General features: G+C 35.6%; 1 protein-coding gene across 1 annotated transcript in view; it reads right to left on the bottom strand.

Moving 5' to 3' along the window:
• The window catches only part of LOC102854533 (alpha-2-macroglobulin-like), a 158,855-nt gene extending 141,373 nt beyond the window's left edge, over positions 1 to 17,482 (bottom strand). Inside the window, exons 1-9 of the mRNA XM_006901759.1 lie at positions 17,397 to 17,482; positions 16,111 to 16,265; positions 15,499 to 15,551; positions 15,021 to 15,041; positions 14,400 to 14,568; positions 10,466 to 10,550; positions 9,307 to 9,430; positions 5,233 to 5,347; positions 2,504 to 2,613 (exon numbers count right to left, since the gene is read on the bottom strand). Coding sequence (XP_006901821.1) covers positions 2,504 to 2,613; positions 5,233 to 5,347; positions 9,307 to 9,430; positions 10,466 to 10,550; positions 14,400 to 14,568; positions 15,021 to 15,041; positions 15,499 to 15,551; positions 16,111 to 16,265; positions 17,397 to 17,482 — 918 coding nt within the window. The remainder of the gene's footprint in view (positions 1 to 2,503; positions 2,614 to 5,232; positions 5,348 to 9,306; positions 9,431 to 10,465; positions 10,551 to 14,399; positions 14,569 to 15,020; positions 15,042 to 15,498; positions 15,552 to 16,110; positions 16,266 to 17,396) is intronic.
• Positions 17,483 to 18,157: the final 675 nt, after the last annotated feature.

Raw genomic sequence — 18,157 nt, 5'->3', positions numbered from 1 at the left:
AATAGAAGAACGGTAGGAGGTATCTCACTCCCTGATTTCAAATCCTACTACACTGCCGTAGTGGTAAAGACAGCATGGTACTGGTACAATGACAGAAAAACATATTTTAATTCTCTATGCTTCTTTTCAAATGATCCACTACTACCATTCTAGTCCAAAACACAAAATCCTCATCTAGTTTCCAGTACTAACATTTTTCTTTCAGTTTTACCTTTAGACCAAATATATGTATATTTTTAACCTATCTGATTATGATGTTCTTAAAACTTCAGACATTTCTTAATCCACTATGTCTCAAATCCCTCACATTCCCTTTGAAACCCAAACAACTTGTTGCTGACCCTCTAGGAGTTTTGGAAAGCAGTAAATTACACAGGAGGAAGTGCTTGCTAGTGGGCTAGTGGTAAGAAGGTGTGCTATCAATCCAAAGGTGAACAGTTCAAACCTACTAGCTACTTCACAAGAGAAAAAGGGACAATCATCTGTGTGATTTACTGCCTCTAAAATCTCAGGGGAGGGTCAGCTACTAGGCGGTCCTGAGTTGAACGCATATCATACAGGAGGAGATTTCTCATCTTTCTCGCAAGGAACCACCTGTGGATTTGAACTGCCTGAGAGGCAACACCTTTGTGGTTAACAGCACAGCTAAGGGTTTTGCCACCAGAACTCTCAATACATTATAAGAAGGTTCAAATCTAAACATATTCTAAACTGCTATACACCCTTTATGAGATCTGCATGAATAATAAATCCTTTGTTCTTGGAAAAAAATCATCCTACACTATGACTTTGGACATTCTCACCTCTTCTATACATTTCTAATTAATTCATACTCTTTCAAGTCTTCTGTTTTCTTATACTCTTCTTTCAGCCTGAAATGATCTTGTCCAATCACATTTTTACATATATTCATTTCTTGCTAATATTATACAAAATAGTAGAGTCCATGAAGAAAGTATAAAATGTAAAGCATGACATTGAAATGAGACAGTTGCCTCTACACTGTCAATTCATAGATTAACTACTAAAAAAATAAAAATTGGCTAGAAGTTATATATTCCTTATGATATAAAATGAGTATTTTCCTAAATTTTATGACAGTTTTAAAACTTATCAATATTAGTATTATCAATATTGATCAAATTTTTAATTTGAAGGGAATTTTTCTCAACATTTAATAAAAATACCACTTAAAATAATCTCTATGGAAAATAATATTGCAAAATAATTGTCTATACAAATTAATTAAGGAGAATTCAGCCAAACTGAGCATAAAACGTATTAAAAACATGTTAAATAGTAAAAACAGAATCTTTCTAAGGATTTTGTAACACTTTCTTTTCTAATTTATAGTGTATTATGATGCCTTTTTTATTATAAATAAATATTTTTGTAAAATAATTTTGATGCTAAGGTTTGGGTTTTTTTATATCAAAGCTTTAATTCTTAAATTATGACTATGGCACAGTAAATAAAGGGGAATATGCATTAGCTCCAGCACTGGAATTAACTTGGTATTAACCTGTCAGAGAAAACTCAAGAGTATCATAGGAACACAGGTGAATGTATGTTCTTGGAGTACAACAGCCTACTGACCTTAAGAATGAATATGTGCCTGACAGCCAAGCAGATATATGCACACCCATGTTTATTGTGGCTTTGTTCATAATAGCAAGGAGTTGGAAACAGCCCAGGTGCCCATCAACAAACGAATGGATAGAGAAACTGTGGTATATTCGCACAATGGAATACTATGCTGCATTGAAAAACAAGGAACTCATGCAATATTATTCAAAATGGGTGAGCCTGGAGGACATTATGTTGAGTGAAATGTCTCAGTTGCAAAAGGACAAATACTGCATGATGCCATTGCTGTAAAATAGAATTGATATGAGGGTTGGGGTAAGATTGAGAAAAACTAGATAAATTGTGTATACTGCACTGAAACAGATGAGGGAGAGAATAATTTAAAAGCGATGTATGATAGGGTATTATGGTTATCACAAGAGTCCACAATTAAAGTTGCATAGTGGAATGTACTTAGGGCTGGGGGGCGGGGGATTGTGTACCAGGGAGGGAGTTTTTCTTTTACTTTTCAAAGAGAGGAGAAAACTGGGGGGAGGGAGGGCTGGGCGGAGAGAGAAGTGCAGCAATTAATGAATGGAAATCCAAAGTCTCTGTAAATGTTCAGTAAAATTATTAAAATAAAATTTAAAAAGAATGAATATGTGCAAGCCAATATCCAATTCCTCTTACCACAATTAGATTTCCTGTAGCTGTTTACGTTATTATGGAGAAAAAAAATTATAATGGCCTGTTTTTCTGAACCCTTAAAACAAAGAGACTTGCTTTAGTTGTATAGAAGAGGGGATAGACATTATAAGGTAATTGGTTTAATTTATTTTTCATTGTACACTGCTTCTGAACATCTTCTAATTGTTTTAGTTGTCTAAATAAATTGGCTCTAAAAAAATTATGACTGTGTTAAAAAGATTTTTTTTACCTGCCCAAAGAAAGGAAGTCCACGTCTGTAATGTGAATCTGCTTTTATAAAAAGCAGTTGGCTTAATATTTTTGTGATTTCACACACTTCAGACTTAGTAAGTTCCAACTCTGAAAAAGAACCAAGGAAAGCTGAACCACTCTATTTGTTGAAAATTTCCCTGTTCCCTCTAGTAGTTGTTTTTAAAAAAATACATTTCTCATTGCTGTTGTTTTGTGCCTCCAAATCACCTGTGACCCATAGTGACCCTCTGTACAGTGGTTCTGAAGCCTGCACTGTACTGACCCAGTCTTACTGATTCCAACACACTAACCTCCATTGCCCCAGTTACTGTATCAGTCCATCACATCCAGGGTCTTCCTTTCCTGTGCTGTCCCTTCACCCTCTGAGCATGAGATCCTTCTCCAAAAACTGGTCTCTCCCTGCCACATGCCCAAAGTATGTGAGAACTTCAAAATCTTTCAGAAAAGACCTATTTGTTTTCTTGGTGATCCATGGTATATTAAAGACTCTTCTCCAGCATTGCAATTCGAAGACATAGATTCTTTTTCTGTCATTTTTAGTCATTGTCTATCTCTGATGTATAGCAAGAAATTATGAGGACTATGGCCTGGATCAGGCACACCTTGGTTTCTAGACAGACTTCATTGTTTTTCAGCACTCTGGGGAGGTCTTTGACAACAGATTTTCCCACTGCAATTTGTCTTTTGATTTCCTGACAGCTGGTGCCAAGAGTGTTGTCTGTGTAGCTGAGCAAGCTATAATAGTTAACGACCTCAATCTGCTCTTCATCTATTATAGTGTTGTCAGGGGTCCCAGTGGTGAGAATCTTTGTTTTTTTTATGCTGAGCTTCAATCCATATAGAAGACTACAGACATTAACCTTCTGTAGAAGGCGCTTCTGGTCCTTCTCAGTTTCAGCAAGGAAGATTATGTCATCTGCATATCATTTGTTGTTGATGAATCTTCCTCCAATCCTGATGCCACTTTCCTCCTCACAAAGCCCTGCTTCCTGAATGATCTGTTCTGTACACAGATTGAAGAGGTATGGATGTGGATGCATCCCTGATGCACTCCTTTCCTGATTTTGAACCTGCAGTATTCCCTTGCTTTGTTCTGAGGACTGCTTCCTGGTCCAAGTTCAGGTTTCTTACATTTAGATTATAGCTATTTTTTTTTTTACTCTATCAGCTTCAGCTTCATAGAAAAATGTATCAATATACATAATACCCCAATTTCTTTAGTTTCACAAGGATTTCTCTTTGGTCCACCTATGCTTTTTATTATGTCTGTCTCTGATTCAGGGCATGGACTTTCCACATTCTATGCATCTGAAAGCAGGACAATGAATGAGGATGACAGAAGAATTCATACCTTTCAGCTGTGGTGTTGGAGAAGTGTACAGAATATCTCATGGACTACCAAAAGAACAAAAAAATATGTCTTGTAGGAAGTGCAGCCAGAGTGCTTCTCGAAAGAAACAATGATAAAGCTTTGCCTCATAAACTTTGGTCATGTTGCTACCAGAGACTATGATCAGAAATGGACATGATGTTTGGGAAGGAAGAAGGTCAGCAAAGGAGAAGAAGACCTGCAATCAGGTCTACTGACACAGTGGCTACCACAAAGGGGACTAATGTGTCAGGAAGTGTGAGGATAGTACAGGTTAGAAAAAGATTCAGATCTGCTGTTCATTGGATCACTATGGGGTATACTCTAATCAGTGACACCTAACAAAAACAACAACATATCCTCAGTGACCTTACTCTATCTTCATTTCTGCCTGTCTCACCTCCCTTCTAACTATAACTTCCTATCTAGGGAATTTTTCTCTTTGTCAAAAATATTCTTAAATTTCTAACACAAACCACCTCCTCATCAATGTAATCCTTTTCATGTATAATCTATTCAAAGCGTAGTCAGATATGTTGAACTCTTCTTATCACAATGGTTATTTTTCAAGCATTTAATTTTGTTAATATTTTCCATTTTTCTTTTTTATTCTAATATTTTGTTGGTTTTCATGCAATAAATTATATACATTGTGTTTCATTAATACATATTTTGTTTTATACAGTCTTTCATTTACATTGTGCTTCATATAAAATTCACACACATTTTATGTAGTTAATTAGTATTGATTATACTTACTATCTCTCCATCTTTTCAAGCCTTCGTTGAATCTTCCCTATATCCTTACCTTCTCATCTATCTGCCTACTAACCTCTGCTCTACTAGTGATTTCCCTCCTTTTTTTGGTCCCCATTCCCATTTCCTCTTACCCTTCTTACAACAACAATTTCTATTTCTATTAATTATCACTTTCTTCACATTAATTTGACCCTTTTTCACTTCCCTTGAGTCAACTTCAACTCACAGTTATCTTTCTTTGGTTACTGAGACAATACATCCTAGTGCTCATCTTTCTCCAGTGGAAGCAGCTGGTGCATTCAAACCACTGACCTTTCAGGTAGCATTGCAGAACGTTAGCACTATGTCACCAAGGTTCTTTCCTTTCGACCCTTAGTTTCCCTCACCCTATGAAAACTCTATGATGTATATTTGTATAATCTCATTTTTGGATTTTTGATTCCTTGAAAGCAACCACTTTGGGGGCAATTTTGTGTAAGCTGTTATTTTAATAATATTCAAGAAAGATAACATTTTACATAAAATGGTAGCTTAATTGATGTGTACATAATTAATAAACATTTCAAAATAATACAGACCTGTTCCCTCCTCTTTGATTGTTCCTTCCACTTTTATTGACATGTCATATCCACCTCGTCTTAGTTGAAGCCTTTCTGTTTTTATCACTTTTGTGAAACAACCTGTTTTGTCTGCCTGAAGAGAGAGAAAGAAAATCTCTAATTTGATATAAGAAAGTTAGTTACCAAGCTAATGGTCATAGGAAAAAACAAACATTGCAGGTATTAGTCAAATGTCAAAATCATTGCTTTCAAGTCAGAACTGGCAAAGGAGTCTCTTTTGGGTTTTTGAGCTGTAAATCACACGACAGGAGATTTCCTATCTTTCTCCAAAGAGCCACTGGTGGATTGGAACTGCCTGAAAAGTAAGACGTTTTGCTTAGCAGTGTGCCTCCCTAAGGATGACATCACTGGAACATCCTACAAGTAATCTAGTCATCCTTTTAGTACCATGTGTAATAATTGCATAAAACTTCTTTATTATGTTTGGATGATCACTTCCATTTAGAAGATCTGCTTTTCACTCTTCTCATTGGAAAATCTTAAGATTCCACTATATGAAGTTTTCCAATTTGCCATGGTATTTTGTAATTCTACCTCCTTGCATACATTTTCCAATAACATTATTTCTCATTCTTCCCATGCTCAACATTGAAAGGGAAAAAAATCAAACCAGATCCTATAAAATTTGACTTCCAGTGAGTTCCTCTGTATCAGATTAGAATACACTCATACATTGGAAGTAGATCACCAGGCCTTTCTTCCCAAATGAACTCAGATTTGCAACACTTTTATAAGTAGCTAAGGAATTAGCTATAGCAAGTACTGGCCAATACTTACTGTTTTTCAAAACTCAGCTCAGATGAACATCTTCTAAGAATTTTTCCATAACCAACCACACACCTAAATTTTTGGTTCCAAAACCAACAAACTAACTCTACTGTTGTGGAGTTAAATATGACTTATAGAAACCTTCCATTGGTTTTCTAACACTTTAAATCTTCACATTAAAAGGTAAATAATCCAATTGAAAAATGGGCACATGATATGAGCAGACACTTCACCGAAGAAGATATTCAGATGGCTAACAAGCACATGAAGAAATGCTCAAAATCCCTAGCTCTAAGACAGATGCAAATCAAAATGACTATGAGATATCACCTCACCCAAGTAAAAATAACAAAATTTAACAGAATAGAAGCAATAAATGCTATCAGGTTGTGGAGAAACTAGAACCCTTATTCACTGTTGGTGGAAATGTAAAATGTTGCAACCATTGTGGAAGGTGGTATGGTGCTTTCTCAAAAAGTTGCAAGTAGACATACCATTCGACCCAGCAATTCCACTACTGGGAATATACCCTAAAGAAACCATAACTCCCACCCAAGCATATATATGCACACCCATGTTTACTGTATCTTTGTTCACAATAGCAAGAAGTTGGAATCAACCTAAGTGCCCATCAACAAATGAATGGATAGAGAAGCTGTGGTAAATTCACATAATGGAATACTATGCTGCATTGAAAAGCAAGATACTCATGCAATATTATTAAAAATGGGTGACATTGGAGGACATTATGCTGAGTGAAATATCTCAGTCACAGAAAAGACAAATACTACATGGTGCCCCTGTTGTAAAACAAGACTGACATCTGGGTTGGGAGGAGACTGATAAAGCCGGCTTAAATAATATATACTGCATTGAATCAGATGAGGGAGAAAACTGTTTAAAAGGGATATCTGATTAGGTATATTGGTCATGACAGGAGTCCAGAGCAAAGGCTGCATAATGGAGTGGACATGAGGGGGGAGGGATTATAAAACAATAAAAGAATTTTAGCTTTACTTTTTCAAGAGGGGAGTGTATTGGGGGGGGAGGTTGGGAGGGTAGAAAAGTGCAACAATGAATGAATGGAAATCCAAAGTCTCTACACATTTTTATTGAAATGAGTAGTAATGAAAAAAGAATTTTAATAAATCCATACCAAAAAAGAAAAAAATCTTCACAGGAGGATCTTTTGCTCATGGAGTGAGTAGTGAAATTGAGCTGTTAATTTTTTGCTTAGTTGCCTTAGTATTATGCATTAGACCACCAGGAGCCTTAAATATTGGTTAGGGATTCTTTTTTTTTTTTTTGCCTTCTATGTATTCCAAAATGGCTTGCCTCTGGAAACTCTATGTACGAACAGTGTTCAGGCTGTTCGCTCATAGGGTCGCTATGAGTCGTCTACGACTCGATGGCATTAAACAACAACAACAACAACATGTATTCTCAGTGTCCATAACAGTAATAAGAACAGATATAATTCCAAGTAAAATATTATGTTTCATGTTTTAATTTCTCTTGTTTATTACTGCTTATCTTGATAGCCTACTCAGAACCCTAGCTTCTCATTTATTTGTCCTCTACTGCTTTAATAACTTCTTTTCTCCATGTATTTATAGTCCTTGCTCACTTTTAAATACTCATTTTCTGAAACTATTAGTCTATATATTGTACTTTATTGTGGTATAATCTACTTTTTTGCTATCTCCCTCAATTACTTTATTAAAATCTCTTATTTAGTATAAAGGGGACCTCCTGCTTTGTGCAGATGGTACAACCTAGCTTGAAAATGAAGAAGATTTGAAGTATTTGCTGCAAAGAATAAAGACTACAACCTTCAACATAGATTGCATCTCAACACCAAGAAAACAAAAATCCTCACCACTGAACCAATAGACAAAGTCATGATAGATGGAGAAAAGACTGAAGTTGTCAAATATTTCCTTTTACTTGGATCTACAATAAAAACCCGTAACACAAGGTGTCAAGGAATCAAAAGCCTATAGACTGCCAAAATAACAAATAAGTATATCTTGGAGGAAGTTCAAACAAGGTATTCCTTAAAGCCAATGATCGTGAAACTCTACTTCATATGCATACGTTGGACATGTCAGTAGGGGCCAATCCTTGGGAACACAACAACAACAACAACATTATACTGGCAAAGGTGGACTGTCAGAGAAAGAAAGGAAGACCCTCAAAAAATTAGATTGACACAGCAATGGGCCCAAACATATTGGAGACTGAGGATGGTGCAGAACGAGGCAATGTAGACTGTTGTTTGTAGGTTGTTACGAGTTGTAGTCTACTTGATGGTTCCTAACAGCAGAAATAAATTCATTGTCTCTCTGTGTCTTCCTCTTCAGCTCACTATTGGTTTATTATTCTTCCCTATACACTTTAGATTCTCCTGTAAACCACTCTAAGTACTCTTTTTGTGTTACATAATAGTTACTTGAGATAATTCCTTTGTATCTCTGTACTTTGCATAGAGTCTTCACTACAGAGGATTACAAATATGGCACAATCATGTCATTATAATTCACACTTTGAACCTTCAAACAGCTACTCCCATAATCAAAACAATAACCCTCAGTGGATCCGTAATGTTACCAAGTATTTTTTTTAATTTTTTAAATTGTTTATTTTTATTAAATTTTATTAATTTTAATGAACATTTACAGAGATTTTGGGTTTTCATTCATTCATTGTTGCACTGTTTTCTCCACCCTCATCCCCAGTTCGTTCTTCTTTCCACCCCCCCCAATGTCTGGGGTTTTTTTGTTTGTTTTTTTTTAAATTTAGGTTGTTTATTTTTCATTTCAATGAACATCTACAGAGGTTTTGGGATTCCATTCATTCATTGTTGCACCCTTCTCCCCGCACAACCCCCCCCCTCCGTTTGTTCCTCTCCTTGAAAAGCAAAAGAAAAACTCCCTCATTGGTACACAATCCCCCCCACACCTCCCCAAACCCCATCCCTTACCCCCAAATATAATCCACTCTGCAACCCTCATTGCATACTCCTACGATAAAAATAATGCCCTAAAATATAATACTTTTGAGAAAAACTGGATGAAATATGTTTACCACATTGAAGTCTATGGGGGAGAGAATAAGTCTAAAAGTTACCAAGTATTTTTACAGTGTTTCTCTTCACAGTTTCCCACAGTGACTATTCACAGCTATATTGTATTCATTATTGCAATCCAAGAGGAAAAAAATCTGGTATTAGTTCCCTGGATAGAGTGACTTCCACTTACTTACCTGTTGGCTAAATTCATAACAGAAATCATCCCAATCTGGGTCAGAACATCCAGATAGGTAGTGAATATATTTTCTGCATATCTTCATTGTCACTAGACCAGAGACAGGCTTTCCATATGTATATCTGCAAGAGGAGGGCAGTGACACATACTCAGATATTTAACATAAGAAACACAGAAATTTCTTCATTGGGCCATCTATGATTTACTAGCTAGTTAGAGTAATAAAGTAATAAATACATTCATCTAAAGAAATACATTAAGATATATATAGAAAGCACTTTTCTAAGTCATCCCTAACTCATATATGTACTTCTACAAAATTGAATTTGATTTTTTAATATATTGTTTCATTCATATATATATGTATTTTAAGGATATGAGTGAGAAGCTAGAGAATCAGTAGTGAGAAATAAAGTATGTTATATGAACAATATCCTAATCAGCTTCATTTACCAAACATGATGGAAGAAAATAATGCAAAAGTTGAATTTAGTCTATTCGTACTAGGAGGAAAAAATGATGGGTTTGTTTGGTTTGGTTTTGCTCTGTTATTTTTTTGGTGGTGTTTTTTTTTTAATGAGACAACTAACTAGAAACTACCTGAAGTATATGTTATTGTTGTTGTTGTTATGTGCTATTGAGTCACCTGCAACTTACAATGACCCCATGTACAAGAGCTCTGAACCCTGCCCTATCCTGAGCCAGTCTCACTGTCTCTGACACACTTAACACAATTACCCCAATTACTGTGTCAATCATCTTATCGGGGTTTTCTTTTCCTGAGTTATCCTTCTACCCTTCCAATCATGATATCCTCTTCATTTTAGGAGAAGGACATCAAGAAGTACATAGTGGGGTACAAATTTCTGAATGTGTCATCAGATTTAAAATCTCTGGATGTGGGCCTAGGAAATCTAAACATCTGTGAAGCACTCCAGTAGATTCTTATGCCTATTCTAGTGTTTTTGTTTGTTTGTTTGTTTTTGTTGTTGTGGAAAAACATAACATGTATTCTATTTGCATAAAATACACTAGCTTATTAGTCAAAAAGTTTCTGCCTATTCTAGTTTGAATCCTATTGCCTTAGTACCAGTTGTGAAGTCAATGAGTAGAGAAATAGAAATGAGATTTTATTTAATTTTTTTAATACAACTTACAGGCCACAGACAGATACTGGAAATTCTTCCTCTGTAAAACCAATTCTCTTGGGAATTTTCACTTGGACTTCAAATTTGGGCAAAACTGTTTTGATTAGAAGAGAAAAAGAAGTGAGAATGGGACCATCTAAGTGTCAGTAATAGATTATAATATTGAATCTTATAAAATGGGATCATATAACAATAAATGATTTTAAAGAGTGTCAAAAACACTACTGACAGAATTATTATTTTCTCATTCATCATTTTCTTTGATTTAGAACTGACACATAGCGGTCCCTCTAGCAAGTTTAAGGCAAATGCTATTGTTCACTATGGAAGTTTATGTTAACTTGTTTTAGGTGGTTCAGCGGGGAGCTCTGGTGGCTTAATGTAACAAGTTGTGCTGCCAACCCAAAGGCACAGGGTTTGAATCTACCAGCTCCTCTGCAGGAGAAATATGGGCGGTCTTCTCCCAAGTTTACTGCCTCTAAAAACCTGCTGGAGGTATAGGTATGAGTCAGTTCTGATTTGATGGTACTAAACAATAACAAAACCAACAATAACATTTTCAGAATCTCTTTCTAGAAATTGTTGCATAGTTTGAATAAGGAGTCGTGGTGCCAAGTCAAAGACAGTTCAAACCAACCAGCTGCTCCATGAGAGAAAGATGAGCAATCTTCCTTCTCCACTGTGATTTACAGCTTCTGAAGCCTGTTGGAGGACCAGCTCTGAGTCAATTAAAACACAACAGCAATGAGGTTTTTATAATGGAAGATGAAAGGAGGCAATCATTAATCTGTTAAGATCAGCATAGAGGAAGTGACAGATGTAGATGAACCCAGAGATTCCAGTATGTCCCTTTCTTTTCTGTGTCCAGCTTCCTCCTTCCCACCTTTTTTTAACCAACCTTAGCCCTACAGACTAATAGAGTTACATATCTACCACCATGCACTTGGCTTTGGAACTACTGAATGGTAGCTGTGCAGAAGTAACAGTATTTCATGGATTCATCAATTAATTCCCCTTTGTGGTCCACCTTGGCAGTGAAAGTTTTAGGTTCTCCAAACACCCAGATAATACTTTGAGAGCTTATATTCATTATTATCAATGCTTTTAGGAAGGCTTAGTTGTAAACATTTTTGTTGGTTACCAAAGAAGCATGATTCAAGTCTAGCTGCGCCAATGAAAGAAGGAAGGTTATGTAATTTATTGTCTCTGACAACCTGTTAGAGGTCAGCTGTGGGTTCATTCCCACATGATGGTATATAGCAGCAACATCAATGATTTAGAGTTCCTTGGTGGTGCAAATGATTAACATACTTAGATGCAAAACCGATGATTAAAAGTTTGAGACCAGCATTGTCCAATGGTGATTAATTTTACAGAACACGATGCATGAATTTCACAATATTCTTCATTCATATCGTGTTTCATATAATCATTCCTATGAATTGTGTTTTATAAAAATCAATCACCATTGGACCTTGACCATCATTACTCAGTCTATTCAGGTATCTGCCAGATCCTTCTCATTTCCTTACTCCCTCTCTCCAAGTACCAAACTGTGCAACTCTGGTTTCACCCCTACCCATCCTCACTGCTCTGCTCCCACCCTTCTCCCTTTGGTTCCCAACTTATTTTACTAGTTGTTCTTCACAGTATTTGTCCTTATGAGACTGAGTTAGTTCACTAAGCATAATGCTCTCCAGAATCTCCCAAGTTATGTAGTATTTTTTGAAATTATCGATTCTGAGTGCTGAATAGTATTCTAATGTGTACAAACTTTGTGAACAAACCAATATAAAAAAACGAAAACGTTTTGATCACTAGCAGGAGAGTAGAAATAAAATATTTCCTTAAAAAGAAAGGGGAAAAGAACCAAAACAAACATATTGTATGGGAATGATTGTATGAAACAAAAAGAATGAAGAATACTGTGAAATACAATGTATACAAACTTGGTAAGCAAAACAAGTTAAAATAAAATATAAAAATTTTGGGTTCATCAAAAAGCACTTAGAACAAAGATTTAGAGATATAATTTGTACAAAAAAAAAAAAAACCATTCAAAACCTTACACAAAAAAAAACCATTCAAAACCTTACACAGTGCAATACATCTATTCACTTCTGATAGATATGAGATTTCAACACATTTGACTCCACTAGATAGCAATTGTTTTAGTCTACCAAAGGTATAGGAGTAAATTTTATTTTATTTGTCAACACTCTGTGCTCAACATTTACTTTTCTAGTTTATCCACAATTATGTAAAATACTATTTCTATTCAAAGTCCTTATTTCATCCTTTTCATGGTAATTTTTGTGAGTTTGAGGAATCATTCTTTTGCAGCAGGACCACTTAGCTATAGTATGAAATATTTAATTGTATTAGAAATGTTAAACAAGTAATTTGATTACTTCAATACAAGTGATCATTGTGATTAAAGTAGTGTCAGTGTGTATTATAGTTATAATGTCATCTCAGGAAGAACTTTGTCGTAGATCAGCAGCACACGCCAATCACATAATAACAAATAATCTTTGAATAGTAATAAATTAAAATTAGATATCTATTAAAATATTTTATTCTTAATGTTGAGATGTTGATTAAGTTACTGTTTTGATAGTGATTTATTCTTAGTGAAATAAGGATAATTGTAATATATTATAATCACGTTGAGAAGCATGGGAATTCCAGAACACTTAGTTGTATGCATCCAAAATATATTCCTAGACCAAGAAGGTGTTGTTCAAACACAATAAGGAAATATTGTATGATTTTAAATGAGGAAGGATGTGCATCAGGGTTATATGCTTTTTCCATACTTATTCATCCTGTATGTTGAGCAAATGATTAATGGAGCCAGACTCTATGAAAAAGAATGTGGTATCAGAATTGGAGTAAGACTCATCACAACTTGTGTTACACAGATACACAACTTTTCTTGTTCAAAGTGTGGAGGACCTGAAGCATTTGTTGGAGAAGATCAAAACTATAGCCTTTAATATGGATTATATCTCAACATCAAGAAAACAAAAATCCCTATGAGTTATCATAGGGTCAAATACTTTGATGGGTGGAGAGAGAGGTGGATAAGGATAGGGTAATGATCCGGTGTGAAGAACTTTGTAAGTAAACCAGTATATAATAAAAATTTTATTTAAAAAAACCCCAGAAAACAGAAGTCCTTTCTACTGGGCCAATAGGTAATTTCATGATAGATGTATTATAGATAGAAAATGTCAATGATTTCATCTTAGTTGGATCCACAGTTAACACCCTTGATATAGCAGTCATGAAATAAGGAGATATTTTGCTTAGGTAAAGGCCACTGTAAGGTGCATCTGATTCAGACATGTTCTTTTCAATAACTTACTATATGTCTTAGAGTTTGGTAACAAGTAAGAATTATAGAAGAATTGATATCTTAGAATTGTAGTGTTGGAGAAGAGTATAGAATATTCCATAGACTTTCAAAAGAATGAACAGGTATGCCTTGGAAAAGGTGCAGCCAGAGTTTTTGAAGCAAGAATGGCAAAACTTTGTCTCTCATACTTTAGACATGTTGCTAGGAAAGGTTATTCATTGAAAAGGGACATCATGCTTGGAAAAGTCAGCCAAAGAGAGGAAGCCGCTAATGAGATGGACTGGCACAGTGATTGCCACAATGGTCTCAAGTGTATCAGAGACAGTGAGGATGGCACAGGATTCAGATTTTTGGTTCATATGATCCTTACTCAAGTTGATGACCCTTACCAATAATGCCTGTCCCATAGGACTGTAGTAAGAAGTGAACATGCATGAAAAGTATGTAGTAAATATACATGGAAATAGAAAAGTTTATTTTTAACTTTTAAATATACTTTTCTGACCACTTACATGTACAAACTATAAACTATTAATTACTCAGATGTTACTCTGATGTTTTTTATATGTGCAGACATCTTACCGTATTCTTCTACCTCGAAGGAATGCTTTATCTTTTCACTTGACTCCTTCTGAAGGATGATGTTGTAGGAACCCAGAACGGGCTCCATTGAGAGTGAGAAAGAGAGCTGGCTGAGTCCCTTTTGCAGTGTGAAATTTTGCCATTGGAAAATTCTATTTTTCTTGGGATTCTGTAGATAAAGATATTGTGACACAAATAATTGATATACATATTGTTATGTGAAGAAAAGATTTTTAGGTAAGATTGACCTTAGGTTTTGCAAAATAGATTGTCCATAAATTGCACCAACAAAGGTCTTAGCAAAGTTTCCTCTGAATTTTTTACGAGAATAGAGTAAGATACAAATATAAGATATAAGAGACAATAATTTACAGTGGTTAATGTCTTTTAAATGACACTTAGAAATTTTGGTCAGAAATACTCAAAACTAAGCAGTCATATATATATTTATTTTTTTAGATTATGTTCCTTCATTTAGTGCTTACCAATTTTTACAAAGGACATAACCAGGGAAAATACAGTATTTGTTTAGTTTCAGTAAAATGATATGGGATGGACAGGGGAGAGACCATTTAACATACCTTGCAAGTTCTCATTCCAGCTTTAATACTTAGTACCTACCTCAACGTAAACCACAGGGAACTGAAGATAAAGAAATAAGATTTGTGAGATATGATTTAGAAGTATTATTTGTCACCAAAGTATATAGAGCAGATAAAGTGATCTTTTTCTTTTTTATTTTATACAAGTCAATGTACTGTTTGGTTCACAGTAATTTGTATAGTTTAGAAGAGCTTAAGTAGTCATAACTACTCTTTTTGTAGTATAAGGTACAATTTCAGAAACATATAATAGTTTATCTGACAGAAATTTAACACATTTTTCTTTCATTTTTTTTAAGGAAAGGACTAGGATCTTCCAGTGGATTAATTATACTTGTAGCACCTTCAACTGAATATTTCATTTAAGAACATAGTTGATAAATTGTCTGGGTCATGACTTTCCTTATTCCATTGGCATTGCTCTCAAATTCTCCAAAATAATAGAATTTAAACACTTGAACGTTTCCTCTAACTTTAATCATTGTCACAAAACTTACTGTTTCGTCCACAGGGTAAAAATTGATGTTCACAGAGATGATGCGGAATCTCACTGAAACAGAGATTTTTTTTTTTCTCATGAGACCCTTCATTAGAATTGCGGGGAACTAACAGAGATAACATCATGTCAGAATTTCAGTGACTATAGGACAATTAACAAAGAAGACAGGAGAGGAATTGGTGTCTGTGAATCACAGTGAAGGTGAAGAGTACTGAACAAGCAAATTCGTTTTGGAAGATATGCAGTCCAGATGTTCTATAGTGGCAAGGATGGTGAGTGTCTCACATACTTTGAGCATATTATCAAGAGAGGCTAGTCTTTGGAAAAAGGCATCAGTCTTGGAGAAGAAAAGGGTCATTAAAGGAAAGGAAACCCTTCATTGATTTAGATCGACCTGGTGAATAGAATAGTAGGTGAATATAATAATAATAATAGAATGGTGAGTAGAATAGGCACAGAAGATGATGAAGGTTTGGCAAGGTACATCATGCCACTGTGAGTTGAAGTTGATTTGATAGTACCTCACAACAAACAACAAATGTAAATCAATCCAGTGTGAGACTCCACTCCGGCCCCATTAAAGTTGCTTTTGTTCATTAGATGTTTATACCTGATTGTCCAGGTTTGTAGATAGGTTTGTCAGTCTGAACGAAGACTAGACTCTCTGGTTTTTTTATGTACATTTGCTTCTTTTTTGAAAACACTTGATTTGGCCCCCAAACACGCAACAGTAACATATGCAAAGGAAGATGATATTTCTGGAATCTATGAAACAAAATGGAATTAATTAAAGTAAATTTGAAAGAAAAAGTATTATTTCAATAAAATAAGCTAGTTTCTCATTCCATCTATGTTGTTTTTAGTTGTCATTGAATCAAGTATAATCCATAGCAGTCTTTTTTATATGCCAAGATAAGAAACAATTTATTATAGAGATAGGAAAAATTTCTCATCCAAGATATAGATAACTGTACAACCTTGCCACAATCAATATACATGAACTGTACAAATTTACACAAGTTCGTAATTTACCAAATAAAAGAAGACTAACAAAGTTTACAAAATAGATGATGATTTGTGGAAAGAACTCTTACCCAATTAAGTACAAGGAAAGTTACAAACCAGACCTCCACTTTCTAAAAATAAGAAGTTTACTCAGTTTTAGAAAACTACAAGCTAGCAAATGTACAGAGAGCTGGCTGGTGCTAACACCACAGTTAAGACAGTGTCTTTTTAAAGCCTGTTTCCAGGGCAGATTGTGGTCACTTGCTCCTCTCAAGGCCAAATACACAATACAAGGTCTGACCATTTCCCCAGGTCATGCTTACTAGTTTGTTTTATGTACATTTATACATATTTAAGTGCTAGGCAAAAAGTCTTGTCATAAAATTTCCTGTACTACCATATTGAAAACATTGAGCTTTCCTATTGAGCTGCCAAAGAGGTTAGCAATTTTCATGCAATAGTGTAATTTCCCCTTTAAGATCTACTGCAGAGAAAGTGTGTTTGAAATACAGATTTGCATGAAAGGGACTGATGTAAAAATTAGAGATAACATCTGAAAGAAACTAAAACAACTCAAGGACTTCACTCCCTAGCAAATAGAGTGATCATTTACTTGGTCTCACAGGTAACTAAGTCATTGAAAGGTATTGTCCAAACTATGGCACTTTCACTTTTTTTTTAACCCACTCTATCTTGTGCCAGCTCTTCACAGCTGTTTCATGGTTTCATTTCCATAATCCATCCACAACAGGAGCCCATCCAAAGCAAAAATCAAATTTATCCACCTTCCAGAAGAAGATCCAGCCACAGACTTTATCTTCTTCACCTGATACAGTCATCATATTGTAGGTTTTTAAAGGCTTATTCTGCCCAAGAGAAGTTCCTCTTTACCGTAGATTCTGCTGTCTACTATTTGGTGCTGTATTGAGTGCTACATCGTGCTGGTGAGGCTTCCTACAGCAGGCAGATGGAGCCATCCTATAGGATTCTGTAGGACACTTCCGAGGGTTCAACCCAGAGTTTGAGATCACTGGGACGGAGCCTGAACTGCTCCTGACTGCTCAGCCCAGTCCTCTGTGCTGCCTGTCCTATCAGAGGATCCATTTTATGGTTGATGTGTACATAACAAGTCACCTGATCCTTTGCAAGGGCTTCTCTGGGAGCCAGTGATGTTTATAATGTTCTTCCGTTAGTTTCTATAGGCTTTGGCTCAAGGTCTACAGCTGTTCCTCTCTCCTGAGCCCTTAGTACAGAGAACTTGGAACTTGGAGAAGAAAGACACAGGCCTATCATGATGGCAGCCCCAAGTGTAGAAGGGATGCACGGGAGCAGCTCTCTCGCAGCGCAGACAGCCGAGAGGCAAAGATGGTGCAAAGGGCAGAGGGTGACTTTTTTTTTTTTTTTTTCTTTCTTTTTAGTAAAAAAGTTAGTTTCAAGACAGAAGGCGGCAGGAGAGAGGAAGAGGCGAGCCATGGCGGCTTGGTCACATCACTCAGACACCCCTTAGTCTCCTCCGCCTCCAGCTCTGCAGACTCTGAAGCTCCTAATAGTTGCATGCCCAGCTGTCAGGGGAGAACCCATAGCAATCTAATGAACAAGATTTGAACTTTGTCCTATCCTGTGCCATATTCACATATCCTGACAAACTAAAG

The sequence above is a fragment of the Elephantulus edwardii genome, unplaced genomic scaffold (genome assembly GCF_000299155.1).
Source record: "Elephantulus edwardii isolate Elephantulus edwardi_28Jun2011 unplaced genomic scaffold, EleEdw1.0 scaffold00342, whole genome shotgun sequence".
NCBI lineage: Eukaryota > Metazoa > Chordata > Mammalia > Macroscelidea > Macroscelididae > Elephantulus > Elephantulus edwardii.
The sequence above is the reverse complement of the archived record's forward strand: the minus strand, read 5'-3'. Positions and strand labels throughout refer to the sequence as shown.